At 38.6% G+C, this 20471-nt stretch overlaps 1 protein-coding gene and 1 pseudogene across 2 annotated transcripts; one reads left to right on the top strand and one right to left on the bottom strand.

Annotated features, from left to right (window-relative positions):
- Positions 1-13828: 13828 nt before the first annotated feature.
- On the top strand, positions 13829-17459 carry LOC126630711 (tRNA-specific adenosine deaminase TAD1-like; annotated as a pseudogene).
- A 491-nt stretch (positions 17460-17950) lies between these two features.
- On the bottom strand, positions 17951-19618 carry LOC126630710 (actin-depolymerizing factor 1). Of its 2 annotated transcripts, none has more exons than XM_050300862.1 (3): positions 19462-19618; positions 18698-18953; positions 17951-18260 (listed from the first exon to the last, which is right to left on the bottom strand). In XM_050300862.1, exons 2-3 carry the CDS (start codon positions 18943-18945, stop codon positions 18110-18112), a joined length of 399 nt encoding a protein of 132 aa, XP_050156819.1. In that variant the 5' UTR covers positions 18946-18953; positions 19462-19618; the 3' UTR covers positions 17951-18109. The 2 variants fall into 2 exon arrangements, with proteins under 2 accessions (XP_050156819.1, XP_050156818.1); XM_050300861.1 differs by having other exon boundaries at positions 18698-18963; positions 19462-19613.
- Positions 19619-20471: the final 853 nt, after the last annotated feature.

The raw sequence follows: 20471 nt of genomic DNA, 5'->3' as shown, positions 1-20471 counted from the left end.
GGGTCACCCAGATTGAGTGCATGTGATACATTCTCTCTCTTCATCTCCTCTGTTCTGCTACTTTCTCTCTCTTCTTCTGTTCTGGTATTAACTAGATATACATGAAGAAAAGGTATATCTAATTTGTCATAATCTAGATAGAGATTTCAATAGAAGTCTTTTCGTTTCGTCTGTAATTATAATTGTAATTATGAATTGAACATTGTATGAATTTAAATCATGAAAAAGAACAAAGTATGATGTGACAGCCCGTCCAGAATATATATATTATTTTATCCTCCATACCGTGAAGTGACGGTTATGCCCTTGAGCGGTTAGTGGTTGTGTGTGTAAATGGGCTAAGGATTTGGACCATGACATGTTTTTCTAACTTTTTGGACCCAATTAGATTTTAGTTTATTTGTTTTTGTTGGTAGCCCAAAGTTGGACCACACACACACCTCCACACTCCCGTTGACTCTATCTCGGCTTTCATCCATATTCCGTACAATTGTACGAACAACTCTCAACTTACCCTTGCATGCACGGATCGACGTCGAGAAGGTTGTCTTTATGTTCCTTGTGAGCCCAGGAGCTCATCCATATAGTTAGTTCAACGTGAGACACTCTAAAACCCGAGAACCAAAAACCCCCGATGAGGTGCACAGTGACTCCGTCGTGATCGTGGAGGTTTCATAGAGTTTTAAGGTTCTAGTGAGCCTTAGGAATCCTTCGCGAAGCTTAGGGAAGGATTTTGAAAGGTTTTGGACATCGGGAAGACCAAGTTCGTGGAGTTGCAGAGGTGGCCGGAGTATCAAGGTTTTCCCGGTGAGATGCCATTGGTTTTAGGTTCCCAAAGTGGTAAGGAAGTGTTCCTCTAGTCCTAAGCTTCATTTTGATATAAATTTCATGGATTTTGGTGCTAAAATGAGTGAGAAATGATGGTTTGAAGTTTTTCCCAATTTCTAACGACGGTGACGGAATCCGATGACTCACCGGAGAAGAAGACGAATATTCCGTCAACTTTGACGGAATATTCCCTAACGCCGTTAGGGAATCCGTTAGTGTGCCAGGCACGTGCCTGCGCGTGGGCGGCGCGTCTGGCCATGCCTTGGCCTGTGCGTGACGGTGCATGAGTGGTCGAAAAAAATTTCTAAAAATTTGCGGATGTTCGTAGGGTTGAGTAGGTCACGATGGTATATTCAAATACCCCAATTGAGCAATGTATGAGAAGTTATTAGCTAGTTTTGTTTATGTGCTTTAAAATAACGTTTAAATAGTTGTTTCGCATATAGGTGAGACCTATCCTGAGGACGAGCATAGTCAAGCAAGGCTTGGGGGTTACGACCCTTCCACATATCAGTGAGTGGGCTTTTGGTTTTCAGTATATATATATATATATCTATATACACACACACACACACTTGGTATTTTTCCCAGAAAACTTAATTAAATGGTTTGATATTTTGAAATGACATGTCAAATGCTCCCTATGTTTAATTGTGCATTAGTATGGTTATATATATAGTGTTGCTCGACGATGTGGACGTTCAGGTAAGCTTCAGGTGAGTATATTGATGGTAGTGATGGTAATGAGTATATTAATGCTAAGATGTATTTCGAGCTATTTATCCTGCACCTCGGTGTTAGTGCTTCGCCTAAGGACAAGCCTAGCCTTCACGTGATCGTTCATCTCATGCACCACACGCTCACCTTGGATCCAAGGAAGATGCCAGCCTTTCGTACAGACCACTTTTAGGTGGTTCCGACTGGTAGGTGACTTGCGATACTTCGCACAGCCTTCATGTGACCGTAGCACTTGAGCGTAATTATTTACACCTAGTCTGTCGTATAGACCACATTAGGTGGTTCTAACTCGTGTGCAGAATTTGATTGATGAGTCGTGGACCCAGCCGTATAGGTCACTTTAGGTGACTCCGGCTGGCATATTATTTCATATTGATTTATTTCACCTAACTTACTTATTTCTTTCTGAGATTTAACATGGTATATTCGGTGGTTTTGCTATTTTGAATATGATTTTGGGATATAATCGTGTATGCTCTTTTCTAGAAATTATACAGGTTTTACGGCGAGGGGTTACTACTTTTGATAATTGAAATGGTTTTGAAAAGCTTTGTTTTTGCCCACTCACACCTTATGTTTTACACACCTCCAGGTTTTAGGTAGGAGTGCTCGTTGGTGGCTCACAAGGAATTCACGGCAGCCCTAACAGATTATCACTAATGTAGGACCATTTTTGGTATTGTATACATAGTATTTGTCCTACTGGACTGCACCTAGGATACCTACGCTCTGGTTATGTTTAGTCACATGTAAATTCATCCTGCACTTATTCTTATCTAGTGTTTTAGTCAATTTGGGTTTTATTTATTCTTATATCCTTATATTAATATTGCTTCCGCACTGTACACATGGCTACGTTACCTTCACGTGACGGCCAGCATGCCTCGATTTAGGTTAGGGAGTGTCATATGGTCCATGGCTGTTCGAATTTTGCCGAAATTTCATAGAAAACGAAATTATACTGAACAATAATGGGCCATGGGAAATTGCAATTTATAGAAAATTCTGATGAGAATAAGACATATATGGTTATCGGAAGAGATGAAATTTGGAGAGAGATTTTTTTAGGAAGGGGGACTTGGTAAGAAAATAGTGGGGACAGTTGGGTCGGGGATCCTCTTCTTCATAATGAATTTTACATTGATGGAATGAGAGATTTTGCATGTGCTTATAAGTAAGTTGGATTATTCCCCATATTGTCAATTAGTTTTATGATGGAACCCCAACTTTCATCATGGTATTAGCGCAGATTATCCCACGTGTGAAGTCAAACGGCAACACGCGCTTTTCCACGTGTTAGTCTTGAAAATTGGTCATACATGAGGGGTCGTGTTGATAATAAATCTCACATTGATGGGATGAGGGTACTTGCATGAGCTTATAAGTAAGTTGGCTACTCTTTATATTACCAATTGGTTTTATGGTGGAACTTCAAACTTACTTATAAACCCATGCAAGGTCCATGCTCCCATTAATGTAAGATTCATTCTCAACACACCCCCACACGTGTGGCGAATTTCCAAACCTAACATGTGAACAACACTTCAGATGAAAATGTCGATGACTTGGTAAGTTAAAGGTTGTGTCCAGTGGCGAAGCCACACGGAGGCGAGGAGAGGCCCTAGCCTATCCTGAAATTTTACCAATATATAGCTGTTGTTTGCCAATTCTTATAATAACAAGTTCGTAATGTGTTGATGCACAAAATCAGTGAGGACTTTGGTACAATAGAAAGTGTTAAGTTTGTGACTTTCGTTAGATTGCTCCGGTCACTAGTGTGGATAAGTATGCAAATGGATAGAGACAGGGAAGCAAACACAAGATGTATGTGGTTCACCCATATTAGCTACGTCTACGTAGTAGAGGAGTTCTCATTAATTGTAAAGGGTTTACACAAGTACATAAGTTCAAGCTCTCCTTTAGTGAGTACTAGTGAATGATTTAGTACAAATGACATTAGGAAATATTGTGGGAGAATGATCTCCTTTTATAGAAGAGAGTTTCTAGCTTTGTTTTGACATTGGTCAGATTTTCCTTGATTTTCCTTGATTATAAGAGGTTTATGGGTTTGTTCCAAAGACATTTATTGCCTTCGTCTTCTGGCATGTACCACATAATGAAGCTCCAAATGATCAATCTTCGGTGCCTCTTCCTTTTGGGGTTCTGCCCAGTACTAAGACTCCAAATGATCACCCTCCGGTGCCTCCTCTTTCTAAGGCTCTGTCGACTGCTGAGACTTCTCCTAAGTAACCTTTGTGAAGGCTCCCTCTTGTTTGTTTATTTTGATTCAAGTATATGTACATATTTGTAACTTATCGGAGATATCAATAAATAAGCTTTGCTTCATTACAACGTATTGTGTTAAATACACCAAGGCCTCATTCACTAAGTTCTTTGATTTTTTTTTTGTTGAAGCTTGTATGTTGAAGCTTTGTGAGTGAAGCATGTAAGTTGAGGTAATGCTCCCTTAATTTCCCGAGTGAGGAAAACTTCTCGGTTGGAGACTTGAAAAATCCAAGTCACTAAGTGGTCGTGAGACTTCCAAGTATCAAGGTGCAGTAGCATATGGTAGGAGTCCCCCAAGTCTCCGGTCGAGGGAGTTGACGAATGAGGTGTCTTGCTAGTAGCCAAGTTTCCAAAGTAACAAAACTTCATCGTATTCATTTCTAAGTGGTAGCCCAAAACTCCTCCTTCATTTATATTTGTTATGAAAGTTGTTAGGCCCAAATAAGAGAGGCCTAGGTTTTTTTTTTTTTTTTTTTTGAATTTTTGAATTTCCGAATATATATATATATATATATATATATTAAGCTTTATAGGTGAAGCTTTGGTGTTGAAGATTTGTAGGTGAAGCTTTGAGGTTGAAGCTTTGTTGGGTACCATGAATTGATTTTGCTTCACACTATCTTGATCAAGAGTGTGTGAAGCTTTTGGCATTTGTAGTTGAAGCTTTGGTGTTGAAGCTTTGTAGGTGAAGCTTTTGTGTTGAAGCTTTGTAAGTGAAGCTTTTGTGTTGAAGCTTTGTAGGTAAAGCTTTGCAGTTGAAGCTTTGGTAGGTAAAACTTTGAAGTTGAAGTTTTGTAGGTGAAGCTTTTGTGTTGAAGCTTTGTAGGTGAAGCTTTTGTGTTGAAGCTTTGTAGGTGAAGCTTTGGAGTTGAAGCTTTTGTAGGTGAAGCTTTTGTGTTGAAGCTTGGTAGGTGAAGCTTTGGAGTTGAAGCTTTTGTAGGTGAAGCTTTGGAGGTGAAGCTTTGTAGGTGAAGCTTTTGTGTTAAAGCTTTGGAGTTGAAGCTTTTGTCGGTGAAGCTTTGGAGTTGAAGCTTTTGTAGGTGAAGCTTTGGAGTTGAAGCTTTGTAGGTGAAGCTTTTGTGTTGAAGCTTTGTAGGTGAAGCTTTGGAGTTGAAGCTTTGTAGGTGAAGCTTTGAAGTTGAAGCTTTGAAGTGAAGCTTTGTAGGTGAAGCTTTTGTGTTGAAGCTTTTGTTGGCACCATAAATTGGTTTTGCTTCACACTGTCTTGATCAAGAGTGTGTGAAGCTTTTGAGAATTGTAGTTACCCTCTATTGATGAAGCTTTTGTTGGCACCATAAATTGGTTTTGCTTTACACTGTCGTGATCAAGAGTGTGTGAAGCCTTTGAGAATTGTAGTTGCCATCCATTGATGAAGCTCTTATTGACACCATAAATTGGTTTTGCTTCACACTGTCTTGATTAAGAGTGTGTGAAGCTTTTGAGAATTGTGGTTGCCCTCTATTGATGAAGCTCTTGTTGGCATTATGAATTGGTTTTGCTTCACACTGTCTTGATCAAAAGTGTGTGAAACTTTTGAGAATTGTGGTTGAATTCCTTTGATGAAGCTCTTGTTGGCACCATGAATTGATTTTGCTTCACTCTGTCTTGATCAAGAGTGTGTGAAGCTTTTGAGAATTGAAGTTTGCCCTCCATTGATGAAGCTCTTGTTGGCACCATAAATTGGTTTTGCTTCACACTGTCTTGATCAAGAGTGTGTGAAACTTTTGAGAATTATAGTTGAACTCCTTTGATGAAACTCTTGTTGGCACCATAAATTGGTTTTGCTTCACACTGTCTTGATCAAGAATGTGTGAAGCTTTTGAAAATTATGGTTGAACTCATTTGATGAAGCTAATGTGTTCACCTCGTCCTTTTTATTTGGGGGAAAACTGGAAATTTGAAAATGTAGGAGATACAACATATACAAGCCACACCTTGTAGTAGTCGAAGGTTTGGATGAACCATATAAATTGGATTTGCTTCGAACAGTCTTGATGAAGAGTGTGAAGCTTTCTACGAGTTGTAATGTTTGCATTGTTACAGAGGAGAAATGTCTAAAGTAAATGCAAGAGAGCTGAATAGCTTGATCTTCGTATACCATGCACTAAAGTTGTGGTTGGCTTGCGATAAGACTTTGCTGGTGACTATAACTCTTGTTGGGCATAAGTGTTCCCCTAGTTGAGTTGTAAAGCTTGAGGGTTTTTTTATTATTTGTGAATGCTAGGAGTTCACATGTACAAGTTGTACCACTCGTCTTCTAGTTGGTGGAAAGAATGGTGAGCTGCTTTCATCACCTGGTTGGTGGTACGAAGGTGAGTTCCTTCATCACATTTCATCACCTGGTTGGTGGCACGAAGATCAATTCCTTCTTCACCTAGTTGGTGATAAGAGTGGCAAGTTGCCAAATAATATTAGAGTACGGGTTATACATTTCATCACCTGGTTGGTGACACAAAGGTGAGTTCCTTTTTCCCCTGGTTGGTGATAAGAGTTGCAAGTTGCCAAATAATATTAGAGTATGGGTTGTACATTTCATCACCTGGTTGGTGGCACGAAGGTAAGTTCCTTCATCACCTAGTTGGTGAGAATAAGGGCAAGGTGTCGAGGCACATTGTAGCAAGTGTCGAATGACACAAAGTATGTTGAACCCTTTCGAAGCACAGTTGGCTTATGTATGAATGTGTTGGAATGTATGATTGAAAGAATATACTATGAAGCTGTTCGTTTATTTGTATAGTCTTGTTAACATATACTTAGACTTTGTTTCATGTTGGAAGCATTCATGTTGAAGCTTTGAACCTGAGTGTTTCATTGTTAGGAATGTAAAAGGATTAGGATCGAGTTGTCTAAATCACCTCTTTATTGAATTCATGCCAAATGGTCTTCGTTATATAGGATGCCAAGCAGCTGAAACTTAACACTTATACAGTGTGAGTTTACTTGTAATAGTACTTCAAGTGATCAACGTTCCATAGATGGCTAAGGGTCTTGCCATTGGAGCTTCTAAGCTTGTAGGAGCCAAGACGACTGATGCCAACAACTTCAAACGGTCCATCCTAGTTTGGACTAAGTGTTCATTCACTCGGGACTCTGTCGTAGAGTAATATTTTCTTCAATACCCAGTCCCCCACTTTCAAAGAACTAGGTTTGACCCTTGAGTCATAGTAGTTGGAGATGCGCTGCTTGTAGACGACATTCCTCAAGTGAGCCTGGATGTCTTTTGAAGTTATCGGTTCCTTGATGTCGAGGATTGTTTGGATCTTCTCGGGATTAGCTTCAATGCCTCATTGGCATGAAGCCCAAGAATTTGCCAGAACCTACGCCGAAGGCATATTTGTTGGAGTTCAACCTTATTCGATACCCCTTCAGAATGGTGAAAGTTTTAGATAGGTTGGTGATGTGTTGGTCAGCATGTTTGCTCTTGACTAGCATATCATCAATGTAAACTTCCATGCTCTTCCCAATCAGTTCAACAAACATTGAATTGACTAGTCTCTGATAAGTCGCCTCTACATTCTTTAGGCCGAAGGGTATGACTTTATAGCAATATAGTCCCCTATCAGTAGTGAAGGCTGTGTATTCTTGGTTCGGAGGGTTCATGAGGATTTGGTTGTATCCTGAGTAAGCATCCATGAAGCTCAGGAGTTCACACCATGTTGTAGAGTTTATAAGTCTGTCAATGAGAGGAAGAGGAAAGCTATCATTTGGGCATCCTTTGTTTAGGTCGGTGTAGTCGACACATATTCTCCACAAGACCTTTTGAAGCAGGAGACTTTCTTTGGTCTGATTTTTCTTAAAAATGACCACATTTGCTACCCATGTTGGGTAATTGACTTCACAGACGAAGCCTATGCCTTTGAGTTTTTCAACTTCTGCCTTCATTGCTTCGTATTATTTAGCGTTATAAGATTTTCGCTTCTGTCTCACCGGCTTGGTCTTGGGGTCAATACTCAAGCGATGACAGATGATATCGGGAGAGATGCCTGGCATGTCTTCATATGACCAGGCCAAGACCTCAGTGTTCTCTTGCAAAAAAGAGATCAATGCCAACCAAATGGGTGGTGACAAAGTGGTGCCAATCTTCACCATACGATTCGAATAATCTTTTGAGATAGAGACCTTCTCCAACTCTTCAGTGGGTTGTGCTTGCTGGGTGAAAGAGTCATCTCGAGGATCGTCGGGTTGACGGTTGCCACCGTGAAGTACAAAAAGGGTTTCTTCAGGCATAGACATGTGTTGTTGCTTGACTGAAATGTTGTAACTTGACCGTGCACTAAGTTGATCTCCTCTAATGTATCCATTGCCATAGGGGGTTGGAAATTTCATCAACAACATATGTGTGGATACCGTGGCCTTAAGATCATTGATGTCTGTGCGTCCAAAGATGACATTGTATGCTGTTGGGCAATCAACCACCAGGAAGTTAATGGTAATGGTAGCTATGTAAGTGCCTGTACCAATGGTGAAAGGTAAGTGTATGCTCCCTAAAGGTTGCACGATATCACCGGAAATGCTTATCAGATGAGAAATCGAGTGATCGAGCAAGTGTTTAACTACATTAAGTGCCCTGAAGCTTCAGCAAATATGATATTGACTGAAGCCCCCGTGTCTACCAGGATTCGTCGTACTTCAAAGTTGGCTATGTGAGATTCCACGATCAGTAGGTCATTGTGAGGGTAGATGATACCTCTTTCTTCCTCAGGGTAGAAACATATTGGATCCCGGTTAGGCTTTTAATACTTGTCTCCCATGATGTTTTCCACGTGAAACACTTAATGACCAGGCCTTAAAGCTCGTTCGCTGTTTTTCATGGCCCTGTTGGAAGATTCAGATATGGGTGTGCCGCCGCTTATGAAATATATCACATTCACTTGGCGTTAGTTACGGTTATCCCTTGAAGGGTGAAGAAGGAATTGATCAATTTTTCCTTCACGCGCCAAAGCTTCAATATGATCACGAAGGGTGATACATTTCTCGCCATCATGGCCGTTATGCTCGTGGTAGCAACAAAACGTACCCGTGTTCTTCATGGGCTTGTAACCTGACTGCATCGGCATTAGCTTCGGTATCAGGTGTGCTATGCTGGGGTAAATGGCCACGCATGTGGCGTTCAAAGGTGTGTATGTCTCATACCTCGGGGTAGGGGCTATCCTGACACGTGTTTGGCCCACTGTGTTAACTGCCTGAGGGCGGGCATTATCGTGGTGATACCCTTGGTTATCGCGATAGTGTCCCTTGCTCATTTTACTAAAATGAGACTGTTGAGGATGTAAATCTTTCCTTTTTCCCTGAGATTGATATGTCTATTGACTTGGCGAAGTATTAAGTAAGGTAGAGGGAGGCACCGCTACCGTTTGAAAGGTCGAGGTCTTCTCATTTGGTTGGATCTGGCTTCCACTCCCTACTTGCTGATAAGGGGTGGTTGTGGAGTGTTTCCCTTAATATGTCATTGCCTCGGCGGAGGCATGGTTGTAAGCCTGTGCCATCATTTCAGAGTAAGTCTTCCAAGTGTTGGCAATGATCATGTACTTGAAGAAACAATCACGTAGGCCTGCTGTGAAAACCTTGAGGGCGGTCTTGTCATCTGACTCAGCGCAGTGAGAATACTCATGGCTGAAGCGACTGGCATACTCTCGTAGTGACTCGTTCGGCTTATGGTGAATAGTATACAAGTCATCTGCAGAATGCAAGCGATCGGTCTGAAAGATGTGTTGAGAGACAAACAGTTTCCTCAGTTCCTCAAATGAGTCAACTGTCTCAGGTGGAAAACAACAATACCAGTTTAGAGCTCTACTAGAGAGGGTGGAGGGGAAGAGAAGACATCACTCTTCGTTGATGTGCATCTGATATGCCATGATGGACTCAAAGAGGTTAATGTGTTCAATCGGATCCTCCCTTCCAGTATAAAGTTGTAAACTAAGTTTTTGTTTTATCTTCGCTTGAAGGGGGTGTCGAGGATCCTCCTTGTGAGAGGGCCAGACCTAGGTTGGTTCCAATCAGGTATCTTGCCTTGACGTTCGGCCTTTAACTTGTTTACTTCCTCAAGGAGCTGCAGGACAATGAGGTCCTGAATGGAGTCATGTACCACTGGAATTTTCTTTTGTAAGCAAGGGCGTGTGGTTTTTCCTTAGACTCACCGTACTAACTTCTAGGGCGAGTATGTCGGAATACCTCCGAGTCCCCTGTACCTTTATGTTCCTCTAGAACCTGTCGTTCCTTCCCTAGATTGGCAGCTGGCCTGGGTCGTGAGAGGGGACCGAGTCTTTGAAAAACCCTTGGGTCATTGATCTTCGAGCATATGTGGAAGGGATTCTCTCGACGTTGCTTTAGGAAGTCTCGACAGTCACGATAAATGGCTTTCAATCCTTCCAACCTTTTTGCAAGGAGGTGTCTTCCTCCATTTCTCCTGCTTCGGGTCGAAGCAACTGGGTTGAGAGAAGTCTCATGTTGATCAATGTTTTGATGATTAGCTCACTCCTCATTAGGGATACCCATGTCGAAGGAAGGTGACCCTCCTTGTTGGGGGGCACCCAGATGATGGTTGATGTCCACAGGGGTAACGAGCTGGCGTGTTTGAGTACGCCTAGTTTCATGGAGCGTCTCAAAGAGCTTCTCATACTGCTCTTGGAGGACTTCATTCTTCATTGCTATCTTGTTGTTCTGAGCTTTTAGCTCATCGACTTTAGCTTGAAAAGCAACCCTCTTTCCTTCATTCTTTCGTTGCTTCGCACTAGGTGCAAGAGGGGTGTCATTTTATGTGCTGTGGCTTCCTTCGCTCCTTATGTTGGAGAGGGATGCCTGGTCAAAAGAGAGTGTACGAATGGTGGAAACCAGCTTGACAAAGCTGAAGAGAGTGGGAATAAGTGTCGCTCCCATAGACGGCGCCAAATGTTGATGCACAAAATCAGTGAGGACTTTGGTACAACAGAAAGTGTTAAGTTTATGACCTTCACTAGATTGTTTCAGTCACTAGTGTTAAGTTTATGACATTCACTAGATTGGCTATGTCCACAGAGTAGATGAGTTCTCATTAATTGTGAAGGGTTCACACAAGTACATAGGTTCAAGCTCTCCTTTAGTGAGTACTAGTGAATGATTTAGTATAAATGACATTCGAAAATATTGTGGGAGAATGATCTCCTTTTATAGAAGAGAGTTTCTAGTTTTTTTTTTACTTTGACACGTGTTATGTTGTGATTGGCTTCTGATGTTGATACGTGTCGCGCTATGATTGGCTTTTGATGTCGACACGTGTCGCGTTGTGATTGGCCTCCTGATTGGAGGGAAACTCTTTTGGGTCCTTGATGGTATAACGTTGACCGGTGCTCAGTAGTTTCGGGATTGGTCAAGTATGGTACAAACATAGTGTATTGGGAAATGGGACTTTGGCAATTCCGTTAGGTCATGGGTTCCTAAAAATTTACCAATATATAGCTGGCCAATTCTTATAATAATAAGTAGACTTGTAAATGGGTCGAGTTTATCGAGTTTGGATCGGGTTCAATCCAACCCGTTAAGTTAATGAGTCACTTGAACCCAACCCGTTTCACCCGTTAACAATTATTATTATTATTTTGCATAGAGTTTATTTTTTGTTGTTAAGACTTTACTGAAATTACTAAAACATCCTCAACTAACGGGTGCTAATGGGTCTAACAGGTTGGCCCAAAGTGACCCGTTAGCGACCCTATCCGTTAAGCATCCACCCAAATACTAATATTAATGGGTCGGGTCCAAAATGCCAGGTCTAATAATAAGTTCGTGGTGTATTGGGAAGTGTACTTCGGCAATTTCGTTAGGTCATGGGTTCAAAGTTCTTTGACGTCAAGAGTCTTTTGCCTTTTTTTTTTAAACAAAACCTTATAATTAGCCTTCAGTTTTACCATGTAAAAATTATTTCTTTTTTTATTCTATTTACATAAAACAAGGTCTATAAACCTTATAATTAGCCTTTTGTTTTACCATATACAACCTAATTTCTTTTTGTTTTGTTTTGTTCAGTTCATATAAAATAAGGTCTACATAATTTAGAGAAAGATCCAATTATGTTGAAAGGAAAATCTCATTGTAATAGTTGAGTTATGATCTTAAGGCTCGTAAACAAGTTATGTTCTTATGGGATAATCATCTCAATACCAAATTTCCATCACTTTTGTTTGATAATTTTTTCATGACAATAAATAAAATAAAGGGAACTGTTATTAGCACTCCAAAAATCTTATTCTACACTCCTCACAAGTGTATTTTTCTTTCTAATTATAGAAAGTTTAGAGTGCCAAATGAGATTTTTTGAGTGCTAATAACAATTCTCAAAATAAAAAAGCCTTAAATATTTCTACAATTGATTATATTGCTAAATTTAGTCTAATTTTTTTTACGACAACCAAATACCTTTCACACCTAACAATTCTATCAAAACCCCCAAACCGCTCTCCGTCTTTGTAGAGCTCTCCTTCTTCCCCACTTTGCACAGACCAAATATTTTCACCTAACTGCAACCCATGAAAGTTTCAAATTCTACACCCAACTTTGCCCTTGTATTTTCGACGAGTCGACCAATTTTCTTTGTCTTATTCGAAATAGTCGACTTCCAACCAAATTTCGACATAAAAGCTGTTTTGCACTGAAGAAAGTTGAATTTGGTGGCCCAAAATTTCCATTATATATTTTTGAGTGAAAGAGTCCATGATAAAAGTCGAACATTAAATGTGTATCTTAAACAACTTAAGAGACTACACATGTCAAAAGAACATCACAACTCCATCATAATTACACACACATCTAAATATAATATGAATTTTAGTCACATAAGACCTTTTCTCCTATATTGAGAATTTGTGATTGCTTTATTTCTGTGGCATCTTAATCTTTCCTAGTATCTCAACTAGTGCCTTTATTCTCAGTTCTTTTATTAAATTAATGGAAAAATCAACAATAGTATGATGGAGGACTTTTATAATATTGCCTTTATTCCAAGCTAGAATAATGAAGGCTCTTTACACCTTAGTAATTCACTCTGTTTTTTTTAATGCTTGTGCCCCCACTTACGATTAACAAACCTTTACTGTCCGAATTTCATAATTGAAACCATCCGTTATCTTTATAATCATCTAAGCATCATATTTGCAAACCAAAAAAAATCATTTAATGTGGAGATTGTTTAGTCATCTATACTTGTTAAACCAGTCAACGATTTTGCTAACAAGTAGCATCCTCATGATGAACCGTTCATTTGTTTTTGCATAAGAATAACTAACAGATCTTCAAATTGAATAATTTTTTTAGTCATCTATACGTGTTAAACCAATAAACGGTTTTGCTAACAAGTAGCATTCTCATGATGAACCGTCAATTTTTTTTTTTGCATATGAATGACTAAAAGATTTTCAAATTGAATAATTTTTTGCATATATGATCTTTAGATAATAGTAAAGAAAATGAACAGTTTCTATTATGATAATCAGACAATAAATGTTCGTTAATTGTAAGTGAGGGGACAAGTAAGTACTCCCATATGAAACACAAGCATTATCTTCTATTTTTTAAATAAAGAATCAATAGTATTAAAGACAACAACTTATTACACCACATTTTTCTCTTAGAACAATAATTTTAATAGATTAAATAATTAGTTGTTAAGAAAAATAGAATTGATAGGGATTAAACTCGTGGCAAAATGCATAAACATAATTTCTTTCCGTTAATGTATTGCAATCACGTGGACTAAATGGAGGTGCACCTTGATAGGGGGAAGGGTGGGATACATCTTCTGTGCAATGCATGAGATTTTAGGATCAGGATCAAGATATCATATATATATATATATATATATATATATATATAATTTTTTTTTTAAAATGACCGATAGCGGTACTAAATAGTTATTTATTAGAGCGAATGAGAATTATTAAGATTAAATCCAGATTATAATTTATCTATAACCTTTCCGCAATTACCTTGCAAAACGCACCAGATTATTAAAGGCAGAAGATCAAGTTCGAAACGACACCGTCTCAACCAATGAAAGAAATTTGGTAACGGAGCCTCTCTTGTCCATCACCGAGTCACTGACCCCCCTATCCGCCACTTTCCAAACCATGGCGTCGCCGCCCTGCTCCGTAACGCCGTCTTCTCCTTCTCCTTCTTCCTCAGAAACAGACTGGGCAACTACGGTCTCAGACAAAGTGTTGTCACTCTACAACTCTCTTCCCAAGAAAGGCAAGCCTCAGGGCCGCGAAGTCACCGTCTTGGCCGCTCTCTCGTCTCCTCCCCTTCTCAAGGTCCTACCCTAAACCCCTCCTTTTCTTTTCGCGAATTCAAGTTACCTGCATTTTCCTGGACACCAAACAGTGCTTTAAGTAACCATGCTCAATTGCCTCAGAACTTGAAGTCGTCGCATTCGGAACTGGGACCAAATGCATCGGGCGGTCACTGAGGAGTCCCCACGGCGATGTCGTCAATGATTCCCACGCCGAGATTATAGCTCGAAGAGCTTTTCTCAGGTTTTTGCTTTTCCTCAAATTTATTATTTTTTACTATATTAATTTCGTTTGTATATTTAATTAATGTTTAGTTGCTAATTTATAGAAAAATGCTTCATGTCACAAGAAATACATCAAAATTATTTGTGTGTAAGATTATAAGAATACAGTGGAACATTGTGCTAATATGTTCTTCTGGTTTTGTATGCTTAGCTGAAAAGTTACCATTTTTAGGGGGAATCTGCATTTACCCTTGTTCGTAACTATATTTGGTTAACTATATATGTACCTGATGTTTGTAATGTATGGTGTTTTTTCATATATGTGGGTTTGGTGGACCTAGGTTCCTCTATGTCTATGCACAGATTCAGTGTTCTTGCTCAAATGTATAGTGAGCAAAGTGATAACAACGGAAGCACGCAGTTTCAAAATGGTGATGCCAAAAACTTTATTTTTGAATTGGGCCCGGATGGTGATGGCGAAAGAAAATACTCAATGAATAAGAATTGGAATTTGCACTTGTACATATCACAACTACCATGTAATTTTCTGTTCATATAAATGTACTTTTTATTTCTTTCTCTTGTTTTTGCTCTAATTAGATTGTTAACTTATGTCAGGAGGTACCTCAGTTGCAATTGTTTATGGTTCTTGCAGGTGGGGTTGCTTCTCCGAGTTCACTGTTGTCTCCTCCAAAAATTATTGGACCAAGAGAACGGGGTTCATCTTTGTACGAGCTTAACACTTCCATTGCAGAAGAGGCTCTGCCAAAGACTAATGGTAGTGGAATTAGAACTATTCTCTACTTTGTTTCCATTTCTTACCCCTAATGTGGTGGGTTGAGTATTTCAATAGTTGTTTCTCACCGTGTCTTTTTTGGAAAAGAATTGTCACTTGACACGGGACTCAGAGTCATGGAGCATTTGTATGTTAATTCATTTTCAGGTGATGCTTCACAACTGGTTGGCTCATTACAAAGAAAGCCTGGTCGTGGTGATACAACATTATCAGTTAGTTGCTCTGACAAGATAGCCCGCTGGAATGTTGTTGGAGTTCAAGGTTTGTCATTTGATCTATCATGTACCCAACGTAGTCATTCATTCAGTCAATCCTGTATAGTGACACTTTGTTGTAAAATGCATGCTTGACTGGCCACTACTAATTGTAATTGTAAATAAGTTGATGAGGTCATTTCATATTCTTATTTCAGGAGCCCTGCTGTCATTCTTTCTAAAACCTGTATACCTTTCTTCCATTACCATTGGACAATCCCCTAACAGCTCAGAAACCGTTCTCGTGGTTGATTACCTGAAAAAAGCATTGCATGATCGCATCCTACCGTTATCAAATGAGCTGATGAGTCCCTTTCAAGTGAAGCAGGTCTGTGAAATGTGTACTCTGTGATATTATAGAGAAGGTTATCATACATGTGTATGCTAATGCTACTGGCAGCCACTTCTATGGGCAGCTCCACCACCGCCAAAGGAATTTCAGCATTCTGAGACAGCTTTGACCACTTTAACATGCGGGGATTTTGTTATCTAATCTGAGCAATTATTTGGTTAGTACTAATTTTGTGATGCTTTATGTTTTTGGTACATGATGCTCTAATGCTTTAAATCACAGGTATTCGATATGTTGGAATAAATCTGGTCTGCATGAAGTCATTCTTGGAACCACTGGAAGAAAGCAAGGAACCGCTGCCAAAGGGGCACGTTATCCATCTATTGAGTCATTATTATGCAAGTAGGGTGATAAGTATGATACAACCTTTATTTAGAAAGCCATTGATTAGCATTTTCATATTGTCTCATTGTTTGACAGAAAGCGACTGTTGGAGATTTTCTTGTCCCTAAGACATGAATGCCCTACCAAAATCCCTGTGAATGAGATTTCGTACCAGGAAATCAAGGTATGGTGAATACTACAGATACCAATTTGCAGATTTCCTTTTATTACATTTTATTGATCTAGGTGATAACGTAGTTGTAAGAATATTATCACAATGTGATTACTAATGTTCATGACAGTAAATTATCTACCAGCTAAGTTGCACAAGCGGCTTATTTGCATTAATAGTTAGAGGTCTTTGTGCTTAAAGTGACAAACGTACTTCAAAATATGTATAGAAAATATAGGAATTTTTTTTATTTGCGTGTAACCGAAAGATTTTTCATTGCTTGTTTAGTAAAATGAGTGTCCTACATAATTTCAAATATCTGTAGACGTCACATTATGCTCAACATCTTTAAGTACAAAGTTCATGAATTACTTATGCATCTATTACACGTATATTTATATTGTGGGACGGCCAGAAAATAGAGAAAGAAGATGAAGTGGTTCATTATTAACTTGTAGCAAGGTGTGAATAACTGGATAACACTTTTTTTGAACCATCAGCTAATTTCACATGGTTACCTTATGCAGGAAAGGGTGCAGGAATACAATTTGACCTCAAAATTTCTAAAAACAAGACATCCCTTTGGTAATTGGCCATTGAAACCGCCACATTCTGAGGCATTCTCAGCCATGGTATAGTAAGGTCAGTGCATATTGAAAATCAATAGTGGCCTGTCATCTGAGTATACTAGTCTTCATGGTCGAGTAAATTTCGCACTAATTAGGGTTTTTCAGGATATCATTGTGGTTAGATATTGATAACTTCTGCACTTCAGGGGCGTAATATAGATGGAGTACGTTGTGTTAACCAACTGAGGAGCGGCCATTGCATCACCCGTCGCTGCTTTTAAATGACCGATCTGCGCATCCTCGCCTCTTGAAACATGTCGGTAGTAGGCTCGCAGTTAATGCTTAGGTTCTATTGCTTACTACTGCCAGTTGTGTGAATGCTTCTGCCTGCAGCCGCCGCGCAACTTTTTTCATGAACTTTTTATTGTGGCACTTGATGAGAGTTCCTCTACTGGTTTTAAACTTTTATTTTATCTGTTAGAATGACTATTTGAACAGACGAAAAATTAGCGGAACCTAAGAATATTATGTTGAGCTTTTAATCTGTAGTTTGTGCTCTTCTAATTCTGTCAATACCACACTGTCTCCTTGTAATTACAGCTTTGCCCGCATTTAGTTGTCAACATTTATTATTAATGATGGCGTTTTTATCCTTGATTGGGATTAGGAGGGCAAAAAAGCAAGGATTTTGCACTAAATAGGGAATTTTTTTACCGGTCTTATGAACTTGTACACATTTTTCAAAATAAATCATGTACTTTTCACATGACTTGTTCGTGGCTCCCGTCTTTATTAGAGAGATAGTAAAAATGGTGATACTACTAGATGATAAGAGTAGTATTTTCTATGTGTTCCGTAGGCTATGACTTGTAATTTCATGTCCTATGCTAGAATGAAGAGATTTGAACTTAAGAATCCAAAGTAACTTTGCTGATTAATAGTACTTAAAGTTTTATTGTTATTTGCACACGACCATTTAGTGACTGACAGTATTCACTTTGTTGGATCAAATAAGGTTTTATCCTTGATTTTGGCTAAACAACACTCCCTTAAAGTTGACAGGAAATTTTAAACACATTCTAACAATATTTTCTTCAAGTCTCAAATACGAAAAATCCCAAGATAAACTTAAGTTTTACACCAATACAGCAGAGGAATGTATCAATCAAATTAAGTTTTAGATCTGAATGCACAACTGATCTGAAAAATAAAGTAATTAATAATTAATTTAAAATAACTCACACGACTAGGAAAATTGGAAGATAGATCATATGACAAAGTGATGGATCAATGCTCTACAGGAATGTTCAGAGTGCCCGGCCTTTTATGATATCCAAGCTCATCTCACTAGGATCTGTAGCCTGCAACTCCACTTGAATGCCTTCCAACTCCCTCTTGAATCTGTCCTTGGAGCTTGCATAAAGCATCTTACTTCTGACCCTCGATGTATCAGGTGCCCTATATATATACATCCACAAGAAGCCAATAAAATGGTCTATAGCTTGCATTAATCAATTCTATTAGTTTTACTTTACTTTGAACGACCTTGATTGTCAACAATGCACACGTGTTTGAAGAGAAAGTTTCTCTTATTAGATATCTCTGGCATGTTATGCTGGTGAAATGATACCAAGATTCTTCTTAATCATTAGTTCAGTTTAACTTTTAGCCTATCAGATATATATATATATATATATATATATATATATATATATATATATACATGTGTGTGTATGTCATCTGATAAGAAAACATCTTTGATTACGTCGTGTTATATGCACAAAAAAATAAAAATAAAATAATGAACCATACATAAATAACACGAGCAACTTAATTAAAATCAATTTTGTATACTTTTGTTTGAAAGAAAATAATCAATTTATATAATTACTAACCATGCAATGAAGAATATTTTGCTTTTCTGGCAGTTCTCATTGGTTGTAAAATCAAAATCATAAACGGCATAGCGGCACTCATCGGCAGGCAAGGAGGCACTGAAATCATCGTAGCTTTCATCAGGACCTCCTAGCTTCTCTACAATCACCTGTTGTATCTTCTCCTCGATCTTGAACACAATAAATCGGAAATTTCTCTTCGCTTTTAGTTCCAAGAATTTGAGCTTACAATCATCGTGCACAGCCATTCCAGACGCTGCGTTTGCCTACCCATCAATGTCATCGAAAAGTACAATGTGATCATAAAATTAAAATAGTCTAACCACATAACATGTTATGGCTATCTAGCGGTCATAGAATAGTTAACAACATAACATGTCATGCTATCTGGCGAGCGAGGCATGCTCAAAGTGTTACACATCCCAAACACTATGATGATTGGAAAACAAGGTAGCAAAATAGGTTCGAAAAAATGTTGAATTAGGCCTGAAATTTCCGTACATCAGTGTATCCCAAGAAAATGAAAACAGTTCCATAGCATCAAATTCGAAGGTAGAGATAGATTCGAAATCTGATATGATCATAAATATTAAGAAAACAAATGATAATTAAACATAGATTACTACATTAGTAACTCAATCCGATAACATTTATGATTTAATCACGTTTGCGTTTTCATAATTATGTTAGATTCTCCCTCATCCTATATCTTCACAGACAAATAAAAAAACTTGTAGCTAGAGAGGAGAATGAGGCATGCTTACCATGGTGATCCTCTATAGGAGATGAACCTTGTGGAATGAGAGAAACAAAATGAAGTAAAAAGAGATAGATGCAACAGAATTGCAAAAATCTCTGGTTTTGATAACTGCATGAGAAAGTGAGTTTGGAAGGAAAAGAAAGGCAGGGGAGGAGAGATTTTTGTGGGAGAGGTGGTTAAGGGGAGCATTTGGATGCCTTTTTGGCCAATAATTAAATGTGATTAAGATTTTGTAATCAAAGGGGTACATTGTTTGGGCGTTTTGACCATGTTTTCATCTCCCATATAAAGATTTCCCAAACCTTGGTCTTCCATGTACTTCGCAATTCAGTTATGTTGTTAGAGGTGGCCACTATGGGGATCCAACTAGGGTTTGAAACTGCATGACTTATTAACTTTAAGTTTAAGGCGCTTGCATATGATACCCATTTCATGTGGGGGCTATGATGATGTGGATTGTTCTCGTGAGAAGCTTTGTATGTACTTAGGAAAAGTTGGGGATACTTTTTAAATTGTCGATTAGTTTTATGATGAAATTATATATTTTTATATCAGAGCAGATTGATATACGTGTAAAGTTCAATGTCTACACACATGCACGTCACTTAATTATGCGTTGTCTATGTGTTTGGCTTAAGCGTCATCACACATAAGAAGACGTGTGAGAATGTAGAATGTGGTCTCACATCGAAAAGTTAAGAGACCTTGCATATGCTTATAAAGAGTTGGAATAAGGAGTTAGACTAGCTATTCCCCTATTGATATTGGCTTACTGTGAAACCTCAATTTCTTAGGGCTTGTGTTAAAAACCACTCAATTTCTTTAAGGGCTTGTGTTAACCAAACAAGCTACGAATTGATCATAGAATTGAAGACTAGTTCCCATCATGTGTGTACATGTTATTTTTTCCAAAGAGTCCAACACATTGTAATATTACATAGTCAATAAAAACCTCACGTTTGGACAACGTATTTTTGACAAAATTAAGATCTTGGTTGACAATCTAATATTATA

The sequence above is a fragment of the Malus sylvestris genome, chromosome 7 (assembly GCF_916048215.2).
Source record: "Malus sylvestris chromosome 7, drMalSylv7.2, whole genome shotgun sequence".
Classification (NCBI taxonomy): domain Eukaryota; kingdom Viridiplantae; phylum Streptophyta; class Magnoliopsida; order Rosales; family Rosaceae; genus Malus; species Malus sylvestris.
The sequence above is the reverse complement of the archived record's forward strand: the minus strand, read 5'-3'. Positions and strand labels throughout refer to the sequence as shown.

Excerpts from the sequence above, each read along its gene's own strand:
- LOC126630710 (XM_050300861.1), bottom strand. Across the intron at positions 18,261-18,697 it reads AAAATATTCTTCATTGCATG|GGCACCTGATACATCGAGGG; the intron begins GTTAGTAATTAT and ends GTATATATATAG.